This window comes from Brassica napus, unplaced genomic scaffold, assembly GCF_020379485.1.
Source record: "Brassica napus cultivar Da-Ae unplaced genomic scaffold, Da-Ae ScsIHWf_2570;HRSCAF=3317, whole genome shotgun sequence".
Taxonomy (NCBI): Eukaryota; Viridiplantae; Streptophyta; class Magnoliopsida; order Brassicales; family Brassicaceae; genus Brassica; species Brassica napus.
In genome coordinates, this window is record NW_026015881.1 from 1 (window position 1) to 24,589 (window position 24,589).

General features: G+C 35.7%; 5 protein-coding genes across 6 annotated transcripts; all 5 read left to right on the forward strand.

Moving 5' to 3' along the window:
- The first annotated feature begins 4,578 nt into the window (after nt 1-4,578).
- Nucleotides 4,579-9,338, forward strand: LOC125601444 (homeobox-leucine zipper protein ATHB-15). Of its 2 annotated transcripts, none has more exons than XM_048773618.1 (15): nt 4,579-5,387; nt 5,460-5,619; nt 5,687-5,787; nt 5,861-5,951; nt 6,033-6,128; nt 6,210-6,563; nt 6,635-6,709; nt 6,782-6,894; nt 6,980-7,169; nt 7,264-7,440; nt 7,936-8,016; nt 8,092-8,226; nt 8,300-8,737; nt 8,812-8,961; nt 9,044-9,338. In XM_048773618.1, exons 1-15 carry the CDS (start codon nt 5,179-5,181, stop codon nt 9,188-9,190), a joined length of 2,517 nt encoding a protein of 838 aa, XP_048629575.1. In that variant the 5' UTR covers nt 4,579-5,178; the 3' UTR covers nt 9,191-9,338. The 2 variants fall into 2 exon arrangements, with proteins under 2 accessions (XP_048629575.1, XP_048629574.1); XM_048773617.1 differs by having other exon boundaries at nt 4,587-5,387; nt 8,297-8,737.
- A 1,045-nt stretch (nt 9,339-10,383) lies between these two features.
- Nucleotides 10,384-11,737, forward strand: LOC125601447 (jacalin-related lectin 15-like). The gene is made up of 3 exons (XM_048773621.1): nt 10,384-10,568; nt 10,670-10,884; nt 11,257-11,737. The coding sequence occupies exons 1-3, from the start codon at nt 10,535-10,537 to the stop codon at nt 11,506-11,508; spliced, it is 501 nt and encodes a 166-aa protein (XP_048629578.1). The 5' UTR covers nt 10,384-10,534; the 3' UTR covers nt 11,509-11,737.
- A 1,166-nt stretch (nt 11,738-12,903) lies between these two features.
- Nucleotides 12,904-15,182, forward strand: LOC125601448 (jacalin-related lectin 15-like). The gene is made up of 2 exons (XM_048773622.1): nt 12,904-14,488; nt 14,761-15,182. Exons 1-2 carry the CDS (start codon nt 14,291-14,293, stop codon nt 15,010-15,012), a joined length of 450 nt encoding a protein of 149 aa, XP_048629579.1. The 5' UTR covers nt 12,904-14,290; the 3' UTR covers nt 15,013-15,182.
- Nucleotides 15,183-15,402: 220 nt separating this feature from the next.
- On the forward strand, nt 15,403-17,940 carry LOC125601446 (jacalin-related lectin 18-like). Its single transcript, XM_048773620.1, has 6 exons — nt 15,403-15,506; nt 15,651-15,851; nt 15,984-16,418; nt 16,521-16,955; nt 17,055-17,504; nt 17,588-17,940. The coding sequence occupies exons 2-6, from the start codon at nt 15,651-15,653 to the stop codon at nt 17,822-17,824; spliced, it is 1,758 nt and encodes a 585-aa protein (XP_048629577.1). The 5' UTR covers nt 15,403-15,506; the 3' UTR covers nt 17,825-17,940.
- Nucleotides 17,941-19,787: 1,847 nt separating this feature from the next.
- Nucleotides 19,788-24,118, forward strand: LOC125601445 (nitrile-specifier protein 2-like). The gene is made up of 5 exons (XM_048773619.1): nt 19,788-19,858; nt 20,129-20,346; nt 20,453-20,962; nt 21,287-22,021; nt 23,062-24,118. Exons 2-5 carry the CDS (start codon nt 20,149-20,151, stop codon nt 23,995-23,997), a joined length of 2,379 nt encoding a protein of 792 aa, XP_048629576.1. The 5' UTR covers nt 19,788-19,858; nt 20,129-20,148; the 3' UTR covers nt 23,998-24,118.
- Nucleotides 24,119-24,589: the final 471 nt, after the last annotated feature.

A 24,589-nucleotide genomic window follows, 5' to 3' on the forward strand; every position in this document is an offset into this window, starting at 1 on the left:
TTCAGTGAATTCTCAGTCGAGAAGGATCGAGGATCTTCTCTATTTGAGAATCCTCATCGATAGGAGAGGAGGATTGCGAAAGGAAACGGAGAGGGTTAGACTCTGAGAGGTAAAGTTGTTGCAGGGAGAGGAAGGAGTGTTCTCTGGAGTGGGCAAATCACTCCCCCTATCGTTATTGATCTGATCGGGGATCGAGATATCAATGATTTTCAAAACTGTGGAGAGACCTGAGGAGGTTGAATGATCGGTGTAGGTAAAGCTGGTTTGTTTGTAGCATACGGAAACGACGTCTCATGAAAAATTACATCTCTAGAGACGAAAAATCCATTTGTCTCAAGGTCGAAAACGCGCCAACCTTTTGACCAAAGGATAACCAACAAATATGCACCGTCTACTGCGAGCTTCGAACTTATCTGTTTTTGCAGTCTGTTTCTTAGCAAAAACACGGCTTCCAAAAACCCTGAGATGAGAGTATGCTGGAGGAGACTTATGAAGGATTTCATACGGAGACTTGCCGTCAAGGAGTGGAGTAGGTGTTCGGTTGATTAGATAGGCTGCTGTGAGGATACATTCTCCCCAAAATTTTATCGGTAAATGTCCTTGAAACATAAGAGATCTTGCCATATTAAGGATATGTCTATGCTTCTTTCAGCTCTTCCATTTTGCTGTGGAGTTCCAACACAGGAGGTCTGATGGAGAATCCCTTGTCAGCAAAGTACTTACGTAGACACATGAATTCTGTGCCATTGTCACTCCTAACTGTATGAACTTTCTTTTCGAACTGTCTTTCTTCAGGCGCAGAAATTTTTAAGAATGACGGGGGCAACTTCACTTTTGCGAGTAGAAGATGAGTCCATACTGCCCGAGAATGATCGTCTACTATTGTGAGAAAATAGTGAGCACCAGAGGATGATTTTGTCCGGTATGGTCCCCAGACATCGCAATGAATTAGAGAAAAACATTGTGTAGCTTTATTATAACTATCTGTAAATGAATCACGAGAATGTTTTGCTCTAATGCAGACATCACAGAAATCTTTAAACTCGCAAATATTATTATCAAAATCCTTTAAAGTAGATAAAACTGAAGATAATGCTTTCTTTCCCGGATGTCCCATGCGTTGATGCCACAATGCTGCGTAGTTTGTTGAAGTAGTCTTGTAGGCTCGAGCTGGAACTATTCCGCGAAAGTGATAAACCCCGTTCTCTTCCTCACCTGCTCCAATCGGCATCTTCGAAGAAAGGTCCTGTATTACGCATAATTTGTCAGTAAAGATAGCAAAACAAGACAAATCTCGTAATAGGCGTGCCAGTGAAATCAGTGTGCACGAGAGATCGGGTACAAAAAGAACGTGAGTGAGAGTTCTATCGCCACCAAGATGAAGAGATCCTTCTTTGGTTGCATACGTGTGTTTGCCGTTTGGCAAAACAATAATGCTGCGAGGTATTTCGCAGAGATCAGTTAACAAATCTACATCTCCTGTCATATGATGCGATGCTCCCGAATCAAGAAGAAAATCAACGTTCATATGCTTACCAGATAGCTTTTCTGTGGAGGTATTAGATGGTTTGAGAAGATTTACGATTGCAGACCATGTTTCTCTGCTGACTCCAGGAATTTGATCTGGATAGTCTTGTGTCGCTGCCGTAGTGTTGCTTGCACGAGCTGGTTGAGGGCTCCTGCCTCTACCGCGACCTCTGCTACTTCCACGGCCACGACCTCTTCCTGATGAGGCTTCAGACCATCCTTCAGGATATCCATTAAGAACCCAGCAGTTTTCAATAGTATGATTTGTGCGACTACAGTGAGTGCACAGAAGATTATTTCTTGATCGTGTGGCAGAAGCAATTGCATTGACTCCTTGTTGAACTGCACAACCAATAGCGTCCATGCGTTCCTCTTTACTCCTAGAGATTGTGAGATGTCTTTCTTCTGCAACAAGTTCTGAGTAAATTTGGTCCAAGTTCAGATCTTTGTCTCGAGTGAGACGACCAAGTAGATTAGTCCGAGTTGTGCCAAACCGAGATGCATCGAGACCCATGAGGAACTGATGAATGCGTTCATGGTCACGCCTTTTGTTGTGTTGAAGTAGGATTGTACACATCGGGTTCTCGCAACAGCAGCCAATTGCAGGTTCATAATCATCTAGGTCATCCCACATGACTTTGAGTTTACCGAAATAGGTTGATACGTCCTGTCCGGTTTGCTGACATGCTGCAATATCTGCTTTTAACTGATGGACACGAGGTGCGTTTCCAGAAGAGAATCGAGCTCGGAGATTCTCCCACATCACAATTGCATTTTCAACAACAGATATTGAGTGATGAATCTTAGGATCAATACTTGCGTATAACCAGCCGATGAGCATAGAGTTTACGGTGGCCCACTTGTCATAATCTGCTGATGTTGGCGCTGGCTTTTGTAGAGTTCCGTCGATGAAGCCAAGCTTTTGTTTAGCGCGAAGATTATTTCTAGCAAGCTTTGCCCATCGTTCGTAATTATCACCGTTCAAAAGGATTGGTGTGAGGACATGATGAGGATGATCGGATGGATGTAAATAATATGGTGAGGTTGTGATAGGGACTTTTCCTGAGCTCTCGCTCGTTTTCCCACTTGAAGGGGTTTTGGAGGAGGAATCGTCATCTTCCACCATACTTTATGAAGCAGAGGTTGCTTGTGTTTAGAGACTTGAGGGAGAAGAAAAATTTGGATCTATTCTTGCTCTGATACCATGCCAAAATAGAGAGAAGAGTTTCGTTCTATTGAATGGCTCTTGGCCGAATATATATTACATTGGAGATTAGGTTAAACCTAAGAGATAAGACTAAGGAAACAAGATAACTTCCATAACAAGATATGGAATATTTCCAATATATTTGACTATATCGTAATAGACATGAATTTTGAGAAGCTGAATCTTTAGAGCATTGAGCAATGATAGAAGCTGAATCTTTAGAGCATTAAGCAATGATATCTAACCAATAGAAATAACTCATGCAAAGAAACAATGGCTAAGAACGCCAATCCAAACTTCAACTAGATCAATGTGACAAATTCAAAATCACTTATATTCCTAAGTCCACCGAAAGGGCACTAAAACTATCCTACTACAATATAAACTTTGGCACGATACAACTAGCGAAAAGAAAACGAGAAATAAGTTCCTCAAAAGACCCAAATTACTAACTAGGGAAAATATTTTCAAACCATACAGATTTTCAAAACCCAAAAAGAAAAAAAAAATTAAGAAAATGACCTCACATAGCACCAATAGCTGCGATATTTAATGGGCTGGGCTACATTACATTTAGGCCTGATTTGTAGTTAACGTGTCTAAACTCTAGACTTTTAAAACGTAAGCAATTCCGTGTTTTAATGCAATGACAATAAATATTTTTCATCATTAGATGTTGAAACTTGAAACCACTCAAACTAGACAATTATTTTCATCATGATGAACAATTAAACATTATGCTAACAAAAAGTACCATTTTGTAACAACATTTTACAGACATTAAATGTAGAAGTGGTAAAGTAAGTTTAGTTTAATAAATTTGAAATGGAGTTGACAAAAGGAGAAAGAAAGAAAGAAAGAAAGAAAGAGGCTTCAGCTTTAAGACGCGAAGACGCATGCAAAGAAGGTAATGATGTTGTCTCTGCATCTCTACGCAGACCTCTCTCCCACAGTCCCACGCCATTTGCTTATTTTTATACGCTTCTGACCATTTCCCATTGCCGCTCTGATCTTACCCTTCAATTTATCACTTTATTACACATTATGCCACTCTCCCACTTTCCTCGTAGCAACTACTCATTGGTCAGGGTAATGTAAGATTTAGCTATACAGTCCTCATTCATCTCATAATTACCGTCGTCACACAAATGGTTAATAGCATAGTTAACCATAACTTATTCACAAGAATAGATTGAATGAGAAACCCGTTATTTTGTATTAATTTTTGAAAAACTAATTTTTACTTTAAAAGTTTGGAAATATCAACACTAATATATACTAGTTTTTAATTGATTTACTCATTATTAATGAAATTCGAGTTGAAACTATATAAAATTTTAATATGATATCAGTTGATGTTTTGTTAATACAACTAAAGAACTCAAAATTTTTATTATTAGTTCTAAAGTAAGATTTTGTTTGCCATGAACTCTAAAATGTATCATTTCGAAAAATATGTTAAAATTTTAACAGAGTAATAATACTAATATATAAATGTTATAAAGCAATCTATTTATTACTATTTGCTTTTGAATTAGAAACTTATAATTTGACATAATGTTTGCATTTTGGACTGATTTATTCACATGTTATAAGGGTATTTTTGACGATTCGGGTAAAGAGAGATTTGGGTTTTACCGTCGAGGTGGTGGTGAGGTATGCAATGTGCCAATCAGCAAAAGAGAAAAAGAGAATGCCAACGAGAAAGTTAATTCACAAACGCAACTTGAAAAAAATAAAACAAAAATGAAAAATATTTGATGCAGTGTGCCACTATCAAATCATCATTGATTAAAAAAAATATAATTAAATATTGAAAAGCCCAAAAAAATCAAAGTTGCCATGAATAAGCAGAGGAAAAAAGAGAGAGAGAGTAGATAAACATCTAAAACAACAGTAGTAGTAGCTTCATGATTCCTTCTCTACATACTCTCTCATACGTCTTCTTCGTCGTCTCTAGTTTCCTCCTTTCATTAAATTTCTAGGGTTTTCATAATAAAGCTTTAACCTTTTCAATGAGAGCTCGGAGATGGAGAATATGGGTTTTGAGAACTGACTGATAATGGCTATCTGGGGACTCGGGTTTTCTAATGGCTGAGTCAACTCGTTGATTCTCTGTACCGACACGAGAAAACAGAACATAAAGGTTGTAGCTTTCTTGTTTTTTGAGGTTTTTCCTTTTCTGGGTGTTTGCAAAAAAAGCTGAAAGTTGTAATCTTTGGGGGAAAACAAAAGTCTTTTTCTTGTGTTTTGTAATTTTGTCCTTAAAAGGATAAGTCTTGTGTTCTAAGTTATATAAGGCAAATGATATTCTGAAGGTTACTTAGGAGTTTGAGATGGAAGAGCACTGAGTGGATTAAGAAGCTTTGTCTCCTTCACTAAGTTGTGGGTTTTGTTAAGGTTATGTTCTGTTAGAAAGGAGTAGACTTTGGTATTAAGGAGTAATGGCAATGTCTTGCAAAGATGGGAAGATGGGATGCTTGGACAACGGGAAGTATGTGAGGTACACACCTGAGCAAGTTGAAGCGCTTGAGAGGCTTTACCATGACTGTCCTAAACCGAGCTCTATCCGCCGTCAGCAGTTGATCAGAGAGTGTCCTATTCTCTCTAACATTGAGCCCAAACAGATCAAAGTATGGTTTCAGAACCGAAGGTAATAATGATACTAACACTCCTTAATGCAGTAAATGGAAGTTTCTTTGATCTAATCTTTTATATACTTCAGATGCAGAGAGAAACAAAGGAAAGAGGCTTCACGGCTTCAAGCTGTGAATAGGAAGCTGACGGCAATGAACAAGCTGTTGATGGAGGAGAATGATAGGTTGCAGAAGCAAGTGTCACAGCTGGTTCATGAAAACAGCTACTTCCGTCAACACACTCCCAATGTGAGAATCCTGTCTTTAAGATTCATATAATGTTTCATATTGATTTTGTTTTATCTTTTGGTTCCAGCCTACCCTTCCAGGTAAAGACACAAGCTGTGAATCGGTTGTGACGAGTGGTCAGCACCAATTAGCATCACAGATTCCTCCAAGAGATGCTAGTCCTGCAGGGTTAGTTCTTTAGTGAGAGAACATGTTACTCTCTTAGTTACATTATATTCTGAATTAAATTTTGTGTTTGCAGACTTTTGTCCATTGCAGAAGAAACTTTAGCAGAGTTTCTTTCAAAGGCAACTGGAACCGCTGTTGAGTGGGTTCAGATGCCTGGAATGAAGGTATGTTCGTCTAATTGTGAATCATCAATGAGTTCTTCTTCTTCCTCTCTGTAACGGTTTGCCTTTATGTTTTTGTAACAGCCTGGTCCGGATTCCATTGGAATCATTTCTATTTCTCACGGTTGCGCTGGTGTGGCAGCACGCGCCTGTGGCCTAGTGGGTCTCGAGCCTACAAGGGTACGTGTAGAGATAGAACCATTCCTTATGCAATCTTCTACTACTCTACCTTAGATTAATCTGCTTTCTCTTTATTTACAGGTCGCAGAGATCGTCAAGGATCGGCCTTCGTGGTTCCGCGAATGCCGAGCTGTTGATGTTATGAATGTGTTGCCAACCGCCAACGGTGGAACCATTGAGCTGCTCTATATGCAGCTCTATGCACCAACTACGTTAGCTCCACCACGCGACTTCTGGTTGTTGCGTTACACATCTGTTCTAGAAGATGGCAGCCTTGTGGTGTGCGAGAGGTCTCTTAAGAGCACTCAGAACGGTCCTAGCATGCCACTGGTTCAACATTTTGTTAGAGCAGAGATGCTCCCTAGTGGGTACTTGATACGTCCTTGTGATGGTGGTGGCTCCATCATACACATTGTTGATCATATGGATTTGGAGGTAATAACAATCTTCACTCTATACTATTCAATGCATCAGAGAATGTTAAACCTGACTGTTTTGTTAAATAGGCTTGTAGTGTCCCTGAGGTCTTGCGTCCGCTCTACGAGTCACCAAAAGTACTTGCGCAGAAGACAACAATGGCAGTAAGTGAACTTAAAACTATTCCTAACATTGCCTTTTTGATGTTTTTAATCATTGTTTTTTTTTGTTCAAAGGCGCTGCGCCAACTCAAGCAAATAGCACAAGAGGTGTCTCAGACTAACAGTAGCGTCAATGGCTGGGGACGGCGTCCTGCTGCCTTACGAGCTTTGAGTCAAAGGCTAAGCAGGTTTTTGATACACTTCACTTTTTCCTTTTTTATTGATTTAGTAAATTGCTTTGTCTAATACATTTTTTTGTTTGTTTCCTTACAGAGGCTTCAATGAGGCTGTTAATGGTTTCACTGATGAAGGATGGTCAGTGATAGGAGACAGCATGGATGATGTCACAATCACTGTGAACTCTTCTCCAGACAAGCTGATGGGTTTGAACCTTACGTTTTCCAATGGCTTTGCTCCTGTTAGCAATGTGGTCTTATGCGCAAAAGCCTCCATGCTTTTACAGGTTCCTGCACCATTTTTTTTTGTTATAGATCAATTTATGTTTATTTCAACACTTTTTCTTACTCTTTTGTTTTGGATTTTTTTTGCAACTTTAGAATGTTCCTCCGGGGATCCTGCTTCGGTTTCTGAGGGAGCACAGATCAGAATGGGCTGACAACAACATTGATGCATATTTGGCAGCAGCTGTTAAAGTAGGACCTTGTAGTGCCAGAGTTGGAGGATTCGGTGGGCAAGTTATACTTCCACTTGCTCACACTATTGAGCATGAAGAGGTCAGTTCAAGCTTCTTATATACTATTTGATTGTTTGTTCTTTTGAGATTTGGTTTTTAATGATAAAACCTCTAAACTATTTTTGAATCGGAAGATAACCTTCAACTAACATTCTAACGTTGTAAACCCTCAATTTACTAACCGTTAACATTTTGTCATTCTCCGTCTATAATTCCATCTAAGGGGTTAAAAACTTATAGAACAGTTTATAAAATGGTTTAGAAAATCACTAAAAATGAATAAAACATTTATAATCACTTCTACATTATTTTAAATTATTAGAACCAATTTATAATCTTTTAAATTAATTTATAAATCATTATACATTATCTTAGTAATTTTATAAACCGATTTAAAAGGTTTCATAAATATTTTACCAAGCTTTTTTAGAAATGATTAATAAGGCTTTATCAGTGATTTTATAAGCCTTCACAATCCTACTACATCTCTTATAAATTTTTTTATAAATGATTTGTGGTGTTTCTTTGTTATTAGTCCATGGAAGTCATCAAATTGGAAGGTCTTGGCCACTCCCCTGAAGATGCAATCGTCCCAAGAGATATCTTCCTTCTACAAGTAAGTACTTTAGATTGTCTTGTCTGAATGAGTTTTAACGTGGATCACTGATAAATACATTCGTCTTGTGATCAGCTTTGTAGCGGCATGGATGAAAATGCTGTTGGAACATGCGCTGAACTCATATTTGCTCCAATTGATGCTTCCTTTGCTGATGATGCGCCTCTGCTTCCTTCTGGTTTCCGTATCATCCCTCTTGACTCCACAAAGGTTAGAACAAATAATCTTTTTACCACTTAAAAGTTTTCAGATTCTTAAAGCTTTATCTCGAACCTAAAAGCAGGAAGTGTCAAGTCCAAACCGAACGTTAGATCTTGCTTCAGCACTGGAGATTGGTCCAGCCGGAACAACAAAAGCATCAACCGATCAATCAGGAAGCTCCGGTACATGTGCAAGATCTGTGATGACAATAGCGTTTGAGTTTGGTATTGAGAGCCATATGCAAGAGCATGTAGCTTCCATGGCTAGGCAGTACGTTCGTGGTATCATCTCATCGGTTCAGAGAGTTGCATTGGCTCTCTCTCCTTCTCACATCAGCTCACAAGTCGGTCTACGCACTCCTTTGGGTACTCCTGAAGCCCAAACACTTGCTCGTTGGATCTGCCAGAGTTACAGGTGCTACATGGGTGTTGAGTTACTTAAATCAACAAGTGAAGGCAATGAATCTGTTCTCAAGAACCTTTGGCATCATACAGATGCTATCATCTGCTGCTCAATGAAGGTACTAACTTAAACATCAAACACTCAATGAATGTTTTATTATTCACTGATCCTCGTTTAACCTTTTTTGTTTAGGCCATGCCAGTCTTCACATTTGCAAACCAGGCGGGGCTTGACATGCTTGAGACTACGTTGGTTTCTCTTCAAGATATCTCTTTAGAGAAGATATTTGATGACAATGGAAGAAAGACTCTCTGCTCTGAGTTCCCACAGATCATGCAACAGGTTTTTTAACAACGTTCTGGTCTGATTTGTGTAGTAGTTTGATGAGGTTTTATCTGACTTTAACTTGATTTTTTTGGTTTAGGGCTTTGCGAGTCTTCAAGGTGGGATATGTCTGTCAAGCATGGGGAGACCAGTTTCATACGAGAGAGCAGTTGCTTGGAAAGTACTCAATGAAGAAGAGAACGCTCATTGTATCTGCTTTGTGTTCATCAACTGGTCCTTTGTTTGATACTTCAAAAATAATCTGTTTTTTATTGCAGAAGATACTTTGGTTGTACTGTAAGACGGTCTCTGTTTGTTGTGTTCTTGATGTTTGCTGTGAAACACATTAACAGTATTTTGTTTAAAAACTCAAGAAAAATGATGTTTGTGGTTTATTTGATTACGTGTGATGATGATCTTTTATCTAAGTTCGAACTCAGTTTCCTGTCGATATATATTAAGAACAAGACGCAACAATTATTTAACATCAATCAAGTTGCTTTGGTCTAGTGGTAAAGAAGTTCCAGCTGGAGTGCCCGTTCTTCGGTTCGAGCCTTGGCCACTGCGGAATTTACATATGGGCTGCAGCATCCGAGATCGAAAACCGTTACACGGTGAGCCACCTGGTGACCTTCGGATCCATGCTCACTTCGGTCTCTAGTCTAAATCACCACGGTGGGGTCAGAATACTTGGTTAGCAAAAAAACAATTATTTAGCATGTAAATAAGACCTAGGCCTGGGCAAAATAACCAGAACTGAAGAACCGAATCGAAATACCCGAAATCAGAACCGGACCAATACCTTTAAATACCCGAACGGTTCCTATATTTTTATATCCGAAATAACCGAATCGAACCGGAACCGAACGGGTACCCAAATATATAAAAAATATTAATAATATATACATATAACATCACTAAATATATATTTTTAATTTAAAATTTTATTAAAAGTATTTGAAAATAGTTGAGGATAACTAAATTATTATAAAGTATCCGAAACTATCCGGATAGTTTTATCCGAAATATCCAAAGTAATCCGAAATATCCAAATTTTTATCTAAATCATCCCAAGTATTTGATATTTTATCCTAAATAACCGATATTTTTTTCCAAATTATCCGAATTACTCGAACTATCTGAACCCGAACCAAATCCAAATGAGAACCAAACTTTTTTCGGATATTTTTTGGTTCCTACATTTACTATCCGAACCGAACCGAACCGAACTGAAAATAAATAAAATACTAAATGGATCCTCTAGCCCCTATCCGAACTACCCAAAACCCGAAATAACCGAACCGAATCGATACCCGAAATGTCCAGGTTTAGTAAGACCTATAAAGTCCATGTAGAGATTTTAGCTATCATACATGAAAGTTTCGTTATACCACTCTTCCACCTGCTCTATATTATAACGACCATGACGCAATCCACATATTCACACGCACACCACCAAGTGGTAGTCGAGTAGTTGACTTTTATATTGGCTAATACAAGATTTATATTCACAATCGATTGCATCATGTTTTGGTGTTACTTCTAAACAAATACCGCATTTTGAGGTTAACAAAAACATATACTTCAAAAGATGCAAAGTCCTCTCTCTTCTGAAGGTCCATCAGGTACAACCATCTTTATAGATGCATACTTCTAATCATTTAATTCCATAATTAGAAAAACTCATCCGACTTATGAAGTTGACATGATCTCTTTCTATCATCAGATTCAAATCCATTCCCAATGGCACAAAAGTTGGAAGCGAAAGGCGGGAATGGAGGCAAAGAATGGGATGATGGAGCTGATCATGAGGGTGTATCAAAGATTTATATACGAGAGGGTAGCGAAGGCATAGAGTCCATCAAGTTCGACTATGTCAAGAACGGGGAACCTGAAACTGGACCAATCCATGGTGGCTTGGGTCAAGATTTCACTGACTCGGTACGTTTTCATATCATCGATTCATCAATTTTTGCTTGGTTTTGCTGCCATCTTTGAATAAATTTTACATTCTTTCAAAACCAAGAGTAGACTTTTCTGACGATCTTTGATTTTGTTAGATCGCATGGACCAATATGGCTAGTTCGAAGTTGACTTTTTTTTTCTTCGTTCGTAAAATAAACCGATATTATTTCCTTGGAACGTGACTTTATCAAAGCGTATCATACTGTTCCTGTTCCATTTCCCTAGGAATGATTCGATGTCTTTATGGCTTCTTGTTAGATCCGGTCTAGGTTTAGTTAATGTTGTCAACTCTTTATAAATGCTTTATATGGTCATCATATTCTTCTTGTGGATATACACATTTTGCAGTTTGATATTAACCATACCATTGATGAGCATATCGTATCTGTTAAGTGTTACTACGACGAGGGTGCGATACAAGGCCTTGTGGTCAAAACCAACACCAGGACTTCCGCACTCATGGGGTACAACCTTGGTACCAAGTTTAAACTTCAAGTGAAAGACAAGAAGATCATTGGGTTTCATGGATCTTCTGACAAAAACCTAAACTCTCTGGGAGCTTATTTCGCACCGCTTTCTCCTGCTAATATGGAAATCTAAGAGTTCTACCGAAAAGCTATATGTACAAGATTCATCGGTTTGATTTTTATGTTGCTTTGAATCTGTACTAATTGACTTTGTATCATCTTCCTTGTTGTTTTGGCGTGCCTTTCACTTATTCAATCGCTTGCACGTTACAAATTGCAATAGGGTATATATTTATTTTGTTTTTGTTCAGACTAAGTTCCACTTTCCTAATAAAAAATAAATATTCCATTTTATATCACTATATATATTGAGTTGCTCTTTAAGATTTAAATTTTGATTACGTAGAGAACGTGTCTATCCAAACAATTTTCTCCACCAAAATTCAATTAATAATCGACTGATTTTCAAAAACCACTAAATTAAAGTATGTCATATTATATCCACATCTCTATCGTTGACTTATATCAAATTCAAATGCATACATCAGCCAAGATAATGAAGAGAAAAATACTTAGGAACTCAATCAATAATTGATTGTGATTTATGTCATTAATGACTTTTACGATCGTTAATAAAGTTTAGAAATACGTTAGTCGTCTATTAAGAGTATAAAATTTAAAGTATCATTTTGGTAGGACATTTGTTTTAGTTACCTATTTGCAACAATTAGACGTAAGAATTTGTCCAAAAAAAAAAACAATTAGACGTAAGAACCTAAAACAACTGACAAACGATCAGATAAAAGAGCTATGTGAAGCCTTTTTGTTTGAGCAGGACGAACTCAATCCTAACAAGCAGAATTTGCCCAACTGGCAAGAAAGGCCCAAGAACTATAGATAAATACATGTAGTGGAGCTACGTCAAGATCATCAACCACATCAGCGACTGTGAGTCAGCAAAGAAACTTTTTAACTTAGAGCATTCCAATCATAAAACTAAATATAATCTTAAAATTAAATAACACTAATATTAGTATTACATTTTATTTTCCATCTTCAATCACAACACTAAATTATAGACTAAAAAAATCCTTTTTTCATTACATTATCATATTTAAGATCTTAAATTTTAATAATTACTTTCTATGTTATTGTTAATTAAATTTAAATATATATTATAATCAATAATTCAGGAATATATATATATATATATATTTTTTAATTTGTATTATGTTTCTATAATATTGGTTTCACATCTTAGATTTTCTGCTTGTTTAGCTTGGCTTTAGTTTTGTAATTTTATGTTTTAGTGTTTATTTACACTTTAATATATTTTTTACAAAAAAAACTTACACTTTAATATATATATATATATATCTTTAATTTAATTAATCTCAATATATTATTTCTGAAAATTATAAGTTTAAAATAAATAATTATATTACTAAAATTTAAACATTTAAAATATTATGATTTTTAAATTAATAAAATATTTTTATATTTTTATATTATTTTTCTACGAATTTTGAATATTTAATAAATCTAACTTAGTCATATCATAAAATAAAATATTTAATATTTAGTGTGATAAATAATTAGTAGTATATATTATACTATAGTATTTGGTATGCTAATATGTATTAAATTTCTTAAATAATGTTTTTCTGTAGTTTAGTTGGAAAGTAATTATACCAAATTCGTGGTGTTTTGCAGTTTCATTAGAGTCAAATTACTTTGCAGTTCCATTGGTGAACTTCAATGGCTTTGTAGAAAAATCATCCCAATCCCAATGGCACAATGGAAGTTCTTCCATGCAGTGTAAAGACTTTTCACAAAAAAAAAGAGATTGTGATAGTACCTAAAACCATGTCCATTGCTGAGTTTTCTAATAGCTATATATTTACGAATTAGTTCAAGAGAGAATAAAAATGATTGTTGAAAGAAGAAGAAAAATGATTCTTATTTAAGAGCTAAACCTTTTAGTTAAAAACTAGTTTTTGAGAAACTAGCCGATGATCCTCTTTTAGAGCATAGAGGTTGATTGGAAGAGTTCGTAGAAGTTGCAGACAACCATTTTTATTTCTACAAATCTTTTCAAATATAATCATCATGTTAAAATTGAATCTAGCACCAAAAGATTATAAAAGAAAACATGCTAATTTAAGAGAAATTCTGGGAATTCTAGTTCTTAAGTTATATGTATATATTATATATGTATATGTAATTTTAGGATTCTAAGTTTTATGAAAAATCCAAAGTTCCCAAAATATCTAGTTTCAAATACTTTGGATTGGGTTTTCCGTAAAACTTAGAATCATGCAATAACATACACATATATATATGTGTGTGTAACATATGTATTTATAGAATTAAAGAGCGAAAAACCCTTACATTGGAAGTATTTTGGAAGTGTTTTAAGAACTCAGTTTCTCTAAAAAATTTAGTCAGTGCTTTGAAAAAATTCTACATCAATAATTCAAAGTCACAACTAAATATTTAAAGTCTAAATCTTAAAACAAAACACATAAAACCACATATTCAACCAACCAAACCAATACTTTTTAGAGAACTTTTTATCATTAAACTACATAAAATAAAAAATAAACTGTGGATAATCTTTTGCTTAAAAAACTTTTAAAATGTTGAAGAGCACCTTTCTAATAATAACAAAAACATAGTATAGATTTATATAGATTTTTTTGTTACAAAAATAAAAATAAAAGAAAAAAATATATTTTTGTTACTATAAACTTGATTTGTATTCAAACCCATTGTCTTTATAAGAGACCCAATCCCGATGTAAAGCATGGACTGTCCAGATCCAATTTTGGCACGTTCTCATCCATCAAATCAACTTAAATATACATATCTGAGTTAAAAAATAGTAACACGCATCACATTATCTTAATCTCACGATGGCTCAGAAGCTGGTAGCTAAAGGCGGCACCGGAGGAGGCACGGAATGGGATGATGGCCACCATGAAGGTATATCACAGATCTATATAAGAGAGGGCTGTGAAGGCATAGAGTCCATCAAATTCGACTATGTCAAGAACGAAGAACCTAAAGCTGGACCAATCCATGGTGGCTCGGGTCAGAGTTTCACTGAGTCGGTACGTCGTCAAACTTTCTTCCATATGATCTCATTCGTCAGTTCATCAAAGTTTGCTTGATTTTCTTGCGATCTTTGAGTTTTAGATCGCATGTGGTGTGTTACATTTTGACTTTATTAATTTATTAGGGTTACAAGTTCAATGTATACGAATGATTCGATGTGTTTAGCTTCTGGTTAGATCCGGTTTAGACTTGGTTATTGTTAGCAATTCTATATAAATGGCTTATATTATATGTTCATCAATAATTCTGAATACTTTTTTCTTTTCAGTTTGATCTAAACCATACCATTGATGAACATATCGTATCTGTCAAGTGTTACTACGACGAGGGTGCGATACAAGGCCTTGTGATCAAAACCAACATCATGACTTCTGCACTCATGGGATACAACCTTGGTACTACGTTCAAACTTGAAGTCAAAGGCAAGAAGATCATTGGGTTTCATGGATCTTCTGACAAAAACCTTCGCTCTCTAGGAGCTTATTTCGCACCGCTTTCTCCTGCTAATTTGAAATACTAATTGGAAAAAGCTACATATGCTCTTCATCCGTTTGGTTTAATGTTGTTTTGAGTCTGTACTAATTTACTATGTCATCATCTTTCATGTTTGTTTTGGTGTGGCTTTCACAAATTCCATCATTTGCAAGTTGTAAACTGCAGTAAGGTATTTGAATTTTAATGTTGGTTTGATGAACTTAACTTACTAGCACTTGAATTTTATTACAGTAGATTTTGAACTACTGCCTTTCATACTATTTCTGGATCCGCAAACTAACTAATAATGACATATATATATATATATATATATATATATAAACAAATCTGCTTGTACTTTTATATAATAAATCTGCAGTAGGCAAAACTTGTATATAAATGGCACGTTCATTCATTAACTTTTTTTTTTTGGTGTGAATGCTACATCTTTCATTCATTAACTTATAGATCACCATCGATCCCACTCTCTACTCAACACCAGCTCTCTCTCTCTCTCTCTCTTGTCGACGACTATTTGAGGTCAACTCTCTCTCTTTCTTTCCTTAGACACGACTTGCTTTTATATACATCGATGTTTCATACCCTTAAGATCTTAAAGTATTGAAAGATTAATGAGCATTAGAAATCACTTATCCATATGTGAAGATTTCAAATCTATTCCAGATGACCCAAAGGCTGGAGGCGGAAGGGAGCAAGAATGGCCGGTACATATGGGATGACGGATTTAACCATGATGATGTGACAAAGATCTATGTAAGAGGTGGATCTGATGGCATACAATTCATACGTTTTGACTATATAATGAAGGGACAACTCAACAATGGATCATTCCATGGTGAATCATACAAGGGTTTCACACAGACGGTATAATGACTTTGAAAATAGCATTTCTAAATACACTCCATTTGTTTTTTTTTCTTTCTATTCTAACCGTTTTGTTCGAGTTTATAATCTGAAGATATTAGTTTTGTGATACTTTTATTTCAAACTTTGCAGTTTGAAATTAATCATCTAAAACATGAACATCTTGAGTCTGTCAACGGCTACTACACAGAGTCAACTGGGATTCAAGCACTTCAGTTCAAAACCAACTTAAGAATTTCTGAACTGATGGGATATGATGAAAAGGGTACTAAGTTTACTCTAGCAGTCCATGGGAAAAAGATAATTGGGTTTCACGGATCCAAACAATCAAATATCTATTCTCTTGGTGCATATTTCACATGGATAACTCCTACTAGAATGGAAGCGAAAGGCGGTAATGGAGGTAAGGAGTGGGATGATGGATCCGACCACGAAGGTGTAACAAAGATACATGTAAGAGGTGGTCGTAAAGGCATACAATACATTAAGTTTGACTATGTCAAGGATGGACAGCCAAAAGATGGGCCAATCCATGGTTCTATCTCAGGTGGAGGTTTTGAGCCCGTGGTATGTATATATATATATAATAAATACTAAATTTTGTTACTCGATTCCATAACATTTTATTGAATGTTATATGTTGTTTTACCTTCATTTTCTTGTTTGCAGTTTGAAATTAAACATGTTGACCAGGAATGTCTAGTATCCGTGGAGGGATACTATGATGTAACGTCCGGGGTCATCCAAGGTCTTCAGTTCAAGACTAACTTCAATACTTCACAACTGATGGGATACAACAAGGGTACGAAGTTTATAATTTCAGAAAATGGAATGAAGATCATTGGGTTCCATGGATATGTTGAGAAGAGCTTAAAATCTCTTGGTGCGTATTTCACAAGGCTTACTCCAATGAAATTGGAATGCCAAGGTGCTACTAGTGGAGGCCTCCTTTGGGATGATGGTGCTTTCCAAGGCATAAGAAAGGTGTATGCTTACTATGAAAACAACTATATAATGTTTATCAGTTTTGATTATGAGAACGATGGCAAAGCAGAAAAGCGTGACCATGGGTTTAAAGATGGATTCACAGGACAAGAAGGAGAGGTAAAGCTCTACATATATATATATATATATATATATATTTCTTCAACTATATATAATGGAAGACATGTGTGTGTGGTCTTAAATAGCTTGTATGTGCAGTTTGTTATCGACTATCCAAATGAATGTCTCACTTCGGTGGAAGGGACTTTCAGTAACGAAAGTGAAGCATGGATTACATCATTGACTTTCAAAACATCCAAAGGGAGAATCTCTCAGAAATTTGGAAATGAACGTTTTGGAGATCTTGGTATCCTACTTGAGAGCAAAGGTTGTGCTCTGGCTGGGTTCCATGGACGATCTGATGATTCTGTTCTTATGGCTATCGGAGCATATTTTTATCCTATGTCTTCTGATGCAAACAAACTAGAAGCAAAAGGTGGTGATGGAGGAGCGTTTTGGGACGATGGTCGCTTTGATGGTGTCAGAAAGATATACATTGGAATAAGCTCAAATGCCATATGCTTTGTCAAGTTCATGTACTACAAAGATGCTCGAATGTTCTTCGGAGATGATCATGGGAACAAGACCCAGCTATTTGGAGTCAAAGAGGTCACTGATTCAATACTTAAAGCTACTAGCTATTACTTGATCAAACTTATAATTATACACTAACGATTTTTCTTATTTTGCAGTTTGAGCTAAACTATCCATTTGAATATGTCACATCAGTGGAGGGTAGTTATGATAATATATCCGGAGCTATAACCATGCTTAGGCTCAAGACCAACAGACAAACCTCTCCAGACTTTGGAGTTGGTACAACATCAAGTTTCGTAGTCCACAAGGATAATCATATGATTGTAGGGTTCCATGGAAAGTCCAGTAACCTTCTTCTCCATAAAATTGGGGTCCATGTCATTCCTATCTGAATCCTATACAGATATACTCTCGAACATTAACGTTGATCTCTTGTCTTTCACTATCCCAAGTACTGTCTATGTAAGCAAGAGTCTCATCTCTCATGTAATCTAAGGTTTGATAACTAGGTGTCCACCCCGCGTTTGACGCGGCACAATGATTTTGAGAATATTTATTTACCGTGATTTTTTAATTTAAAAAACAAAATGATAAATTGGTTATCATGTACTCGAAAAATATACTCCCTCTATTTTTTAATATAACTCGTTTTAGAAAAAAATTTATCTTCCAAATTATATGATGTTTTAGGTTTTTTATGTAAAATTTATAAACATTTAATATTATATGACCAATGATAATATGTCTTTTATTTTATTATTGGTTGATTTGTTGTTAGGTAAATAATCAATGATGTTTTTGTTTAGAAAATGTAAGAAATTAATGATTTTTTTTAATTTGTGTGCACAATTCTAAAACAACTTATATTAAAAAATGGAGGGAGTACAATACTAAGAAACCAAACAATGATTAATTGTACATCAAGTTTTTTTTTTTGTAAATGACAATATTTTGAAGTCATCCTCTTGAGGTATTTGGTGTATAGAAACCAAAGTATCGATTTCTTTTTCTTAAAAAAGTATTGTTTTATTCTTATAAAATAAATATTATTGTCTATGCAAAACAACACATCCATGATTGAATATATATACATGGTTTATAGTCATATTAAAGGCTCTTTTTATTAGAGATAGTTTTTATTATCGACGTTTAGATAAATGCAACCCCATGAAAGTACAAAAAACATCTACACAAGATCCATCGATATGAACTAAAATAAGTTCCATGCCTAGTTTATTATCTTTCTAGCTGAAATATTTGTAAGTATTTGTTATATTACATACCGATGATTAAAAAGTTGCTTTTGTTAAATTTTTGTTAAGACTTCTTAAAAGCTTTTAACCACTCCCACTGGAGTCGTCGAGCATCTTCTCACCTTATCTCTAATAACCATTTTCTTTCGACTTTCTTTTTCTTAAATCATACTAGATTACTAGGTCATATGTTGGGCCCTAATATGAAACCGCGTACGTGTTTATAAAATAGTCCTTTTCACATCTTAGGTCTTCCCTTCAGTCTTTTTTTTATGTTTGTTTGGTAAAAGGTACTGATTATAATAAATTAGATGGTACAATGATTTTGATCGAATCCTTTTTCTTTTATTATTTTTTGTTTTGAAAATTGTGAAAATTCAAAATGTTTTCTAATACGAAATACTAATCCTATGACGCTTGCTTTCGGATACACAACTGATCTATTAATATGGTATGGTTAGGTGGCAAAAAAAAATCAAATTCAAGGCGGAAACTCCTGCTGAAATCCTTTTAACGTAACTAGGTCAAAACCACTTAGTTAATTTGAACAAATCCTTACAAATAAAAATAAGACACATACCAACCCTTTCTAAGAAATTAGTTGATTCCTATCCGAAATTAAGATAATATACTTCAAATATTCAATAGGGATCACTGAACCAAATTTGCAGAAAAAATGGTCAAAGTTCTGCAGAAGTTTTGATGCTATAGCCGGTTGTAGTGATGGTACCTTGTATTTTAATGTGGTTAATATGACCTTAAGCAAAAGAAAACGTGTTTAAACCGCACAGTTTTTACAGGGATTAGTTATGATACTTGATCCACGAAACCCTCTTGCATGATATGTGAATGCAAAATATGCACACTAGCTCTTCTTTAGGTCAAGTTGGCCGAATAATGTATTCATGCACAAAGTGACAGTTCACCTGCTTTTAAGAAAGAATACAAAAAATCATTACAAACAAACAAGTCATAATAATTGTTAATAATATAGAATAAATAATAATCACTAGGTAATTTATATTTTAACTTTTAATGTAACCCCTGAAAAAGTGAAAAGGAGTATCGATCAATAAATATTCATAATCCCATATATATATATATATATCATATATGGCTCTCTCACTCACAGCTCTCCTCTAACCTAAGAGTAACACAACCCTCAAGATTCAGGTCTCTCTCTTTCTTTCTCTGTTATTACGAGTTTCCTTATGATATTCCTGTTTTAAGCATGCAAGTACTCACAAATTTTTTTTTTTAAACAATATTTCGGTAGAATAGTACCTACCAAGGGTATTAACTTCTCTTTTGATTTGTGACAAGTACAAAAAAAACCCAGAGTTTATGCTATTCAGTTTATTGTATTTCTTTACCAAGTACACATCATGTTGTTTCTCGTTTGTTATAAGTTTTTGAATGAAAATAAAAATCTCAATTCATCAGGTTTTCGTAGAAGTTAGAAGATGGCTACCATGTCTGAAAAACTGGAAGCCGCGGGTGGTGACAAGGGAAATCCTTTTGACGATGGTATTTTTGACGGGGTGAAGAGAATAATTGTCGGAAAATCCCTCCTAAGTGTTTCTTATATCAAGATCGAGTACGACAAGGATGGAGATACTGAAAGCAAAGAACATGGGCAGTTTACCCGGAAGCATAAAGAGGTTATAAACTTTCACTATGTGTATTCTTCAATATGTTCTTATTAAATATCATACCTTTATATCGCCTTGTACATTTGTTGTTTCTAATGGAAAATGGGGTATCCAGTTCGCGTTGGATTATCCGGATGAGTATATCACAGCTGTTGGTGGAACCCACCAATTTGATATCAAGCATAAAACAACGCTGATCAGATCTTTATTCTTCAAAACCTCCCGTGGAAGGACATCTGACACACTCGGTCATAAGAAGAATCCAATGATACCATCATTAGTATCATCTGCAATATCATCTGCAGTAGCACCTGTAGTATCATATGAGACAGATTTCATGTTTGAGAGCAAAAACGGAGGAAAGCTTCTTGGATTCCATGGACGCGCTGGTCCCCTTCTTAATGCCATTGGACCTCACTTCTTCGCTTTCAACTATCCTCTTACGCACTTTAACCTTGAAGGTGGGAATGAAGGGAATGCTTGGGACGATGGTGCTTTTGACGGTGTTAGAAAAGTAGTCGTTGGACGACGTGGTAAGTTTGTTAGTTACGTTAGGTTTGAGTATGCCAAAGGCGAAAGAACTGTACCGCATAGTCATGGGGAGAGAGATGAAGCTCCAAAAGAGGTAACTAATCTTGATATTCAATATAGAGAAATTTCCTTATATAGTTTTTTTTAGTTCATTTTCACGAAAATAAATTCTCAAAAAGAAAAATGACCAAAATAGGTTTTATTGAAAGATAAATGCATTTATGCCCTTAGGATTAAAAATAAAAAAATATATTAAAATTTTCAAAATTAAATAAAAATATTTTAGTCTTTTTATTTTCTGAGGGTTATTTTTGTGACAAAAACTTAAAAATAATTATTTGATACAATTGCCTTTCAATATATGTGTTATCTAGTGATATTATGAAAAGTTTGAATGAAATGTAGCATCTTGTTGCAGTTTGTGGTGGGTTATCCTCATGAGCATATTACGTTAGTGGAGGGAACTATCGATGGCAAGCTTACGTCGCTTAAGTTTACGACATCAAAAGGAAGAACCTCCCCTGCTTTTGGGAATGAGGATGGTAGTAAATTTGCTTTTGAGAAGACAGGTTTCAAGCTTGTCGGGTTTTGTGGTCGGTCCAGTAATGTTATTAATGCCCTCGGTGCACATTTTGCCCCTTTCCCTGCTCCCGTTCCAGCTCCAGCTCCAGTTCCGGCTCCAGCTCCAGCTCCAGCTCCAGCCTCTTCTCCCAACAAAAGAGAGGCTCTAGGAGGAAAGGGTGGAGAAACATTTGATGACGGTTCTTTTGATAATGTAAGAAAAATTTATGTTGGTCAAGTAGATTCCAATGTAGCTTACCTCAAGTTCGAATACGAAAAAGACGGTAAAAGAGAGATGCGCGAGCACGGAAAGAAGACAGGGTCAGGAACAGAAGTGTTCGAGGTTCATAAAGACGATTACATCACATCTGTAAAAGTTTACTACGGTAGACACACCGGAGTTATAACATCTGTTACGTTCAAGACGTTCAAGGGCATAACCTCTCCCTCCTTTGGAAAGACCTCATCGAATATGTTCTTCCTCGAAGGCGGCAAAATCACCGGGTTCTATGGAAGTTCCGGGGATGTTATTCATTCTCTCGGAGCTTATGTTTCTCGTTCTACGCGGATGTTGCGTGGCAAGTGGATCCAGGTATGTACATATAATATATATATAGTAGAGATGGACATACGGTTAAATATTTCTGTTTGGTTCATATTTATTAGAGCAATTTATTGTTTAGTATCTCAAAATAAGTATCTCAACAATTTAATACTATTATTTTAATATATTTTTGGTTACTTAACTAAATTTTAGAACTGTTACAAAAATTAAATGTATATGGATGGACAATAAGTAGACATGTGGTATTAGAGGTTCTAAGAGCACTCGCAATGGGAGTCTTTAGAGCATGATTATTGGTGGTCCTTGTTTTTGGGTCCTTAATACACATATATTTGTATGTATCTATTATATATGCGTATATAATATATACATACAAATATATGTGTATTAAGAACCCAAGAGTAAGGACCACCAATAATCATGCTCTTAAGGGGAAGTCCTTAGAAAAAAAATAATTAAATAATTAGTGGATCTCACCAAAACTTAAAGATTTAATCCTTAAAATTCTTAAATAAGGACTCTTTCTTAGTGAATCCTTGCACTATTTGCGGGTCCCCACGACATGTGGCGACCCGCGATTGGTTGATATATATATATATATATATATATATATTTTTTTAAAAAGAAAAAAGAAATAATAATTAAAAAATCAAAATACACTTTTTGATTAAGTCTCATTTGAACGCTCCATCTCACACTCCTATTTTTTCAATTTTATATTTATTTTAATAGTGAAATACTCACTCACATACTTTTTGTTGGAGTTGTTCTTAGACCTAGTATATGTACATTTGCGAGATTTTCTAATTAAATCTCTATAATAATGGTGAAAAACTATGGTGAGAGATTCCAAATTCCGGATAGCCTAATATGTCGTCATATGCTCGAATTTCTACGAGAAATTTACTCTCATAGTTAATTTAACATGATGACAAAAAAAAACAATTTAAGATAGTTGAGACTTCGTTTTATGGGAATGGGATGTACGGCTTTGAACTCAGAATCTCTTAAATAATTTTTTAGAAAAAAACAACTTATTCTGAAACATGTGTAACTATTATCTTTAGGTGAAACAAATAGGCAAGGATCTTGAACCTGGACCAAGATGCTCGCATGCTATAGCAATGGTTGGAGACAAAATGTACTCTTTTGGAGGAGAGCTAACGCCGAATTTCTCCATTGATAAAGACATGTACGTCTTCGATTTCAACACTCGCGCGTGGTCAATCGCTCCTCAGAACGGCGACGTTCCAGAACTCGCTTGCTTAGGCGTTTGCATGGTAGCCATCGGAACTACACTATACGTCTTTGGTGGCCGCGACAGCAACCGCAATTACAACGGTTTCTATTCTTACGACACCGTTAAGAGCGAGTGGAAACTAATAACTCCTGTTGATAAAGGACCTACACCGCGTAGCTTCTTCTCGATGGCTGCTGATGATGAAAACGTATACGTCTTTGGTGGAGTGAGTAAAACGGTACGTCTAAACTCACTTCATGCTTACAACATCGTTGATCAGAAGTGGACTGAGCTTCCTAATCCTGGAGAGTCTAGAGTACCGAGAGGTGGAGCGGGGCTTGCCGTAGTGCAAGGAAAGATTTGGGTTGTGTATGGATTTTGCGGTGATGAAATGGACGATGTTCATTGCTTCGATCCAGTTGAAAGTAACTGGACTAAAGTGGAAACAAGCGGTGAAAAGCCGTGGCCGAGAAGCGTGTTCGCGCTAGCGGTCGTGGGGAAATATATAATTATATCGGGAGGTGAGATTGAGATGGACCCACAGGCTCATTTGGGTCCAGGGAAATTGGACAGCGGGGCTTTTGAGTTGGACACTGAGAGTTTGTTGTGGGAGAAACTTGAGGAAGGTCATAGCCCGCGTGGATGGTGTGCATCCACGACTGCGTCCCTGGATGGGAAACAAGGGCTGTTGATGTATGGAGGGAAGGCTCCGACCAACGGCCGTTATGATGACATCTTTTTCTATGGTGTAGATTCTGCTTAAAACCTCTTGGTGTTGGTCATTTTAAATTTTTTGTTTGTTGCATCGTGGGATGGATCGACTACATCTTATGTCTGTTTTGTTTGACTCAAATAAATTGAAACAGTAAGTGCAGAACTGATAAGGGAATTTTGCCAAAACTGAACAACTAAACTCTCCTATTGTACCCTTAGAACAAAACCAAAATTTGTCACTTTTGGACTTTTATTACTCTATTTGTTTATAATAATTCATATCAATATATTTACATGGAAACAATACAAGGAAAAATATAAAATATAATATTAGCATGTATGTGCACTTAGGAAAATATTTTTATGCTGAAAATAGTTTTGGAATACCAATTTCAAAAATGGGCTAAAAGTTTGGTAAACCTAATCTACCATCAATGGTGACTTAGAATTTGCAATCTATTGAAAACACGATGATCTAATGAACATAGAATACGTAAAATACCAAATAAGTAGAACCTCTATAAAGTAATAATGTTAGGACTTTGAAATTTTATTAACTTATATAGATATTAATTTACAAAAGTTTCCTTATTTAGATTTCTTATTTTAAGATATATTTATTCTAAGATAAAAAAAATGAT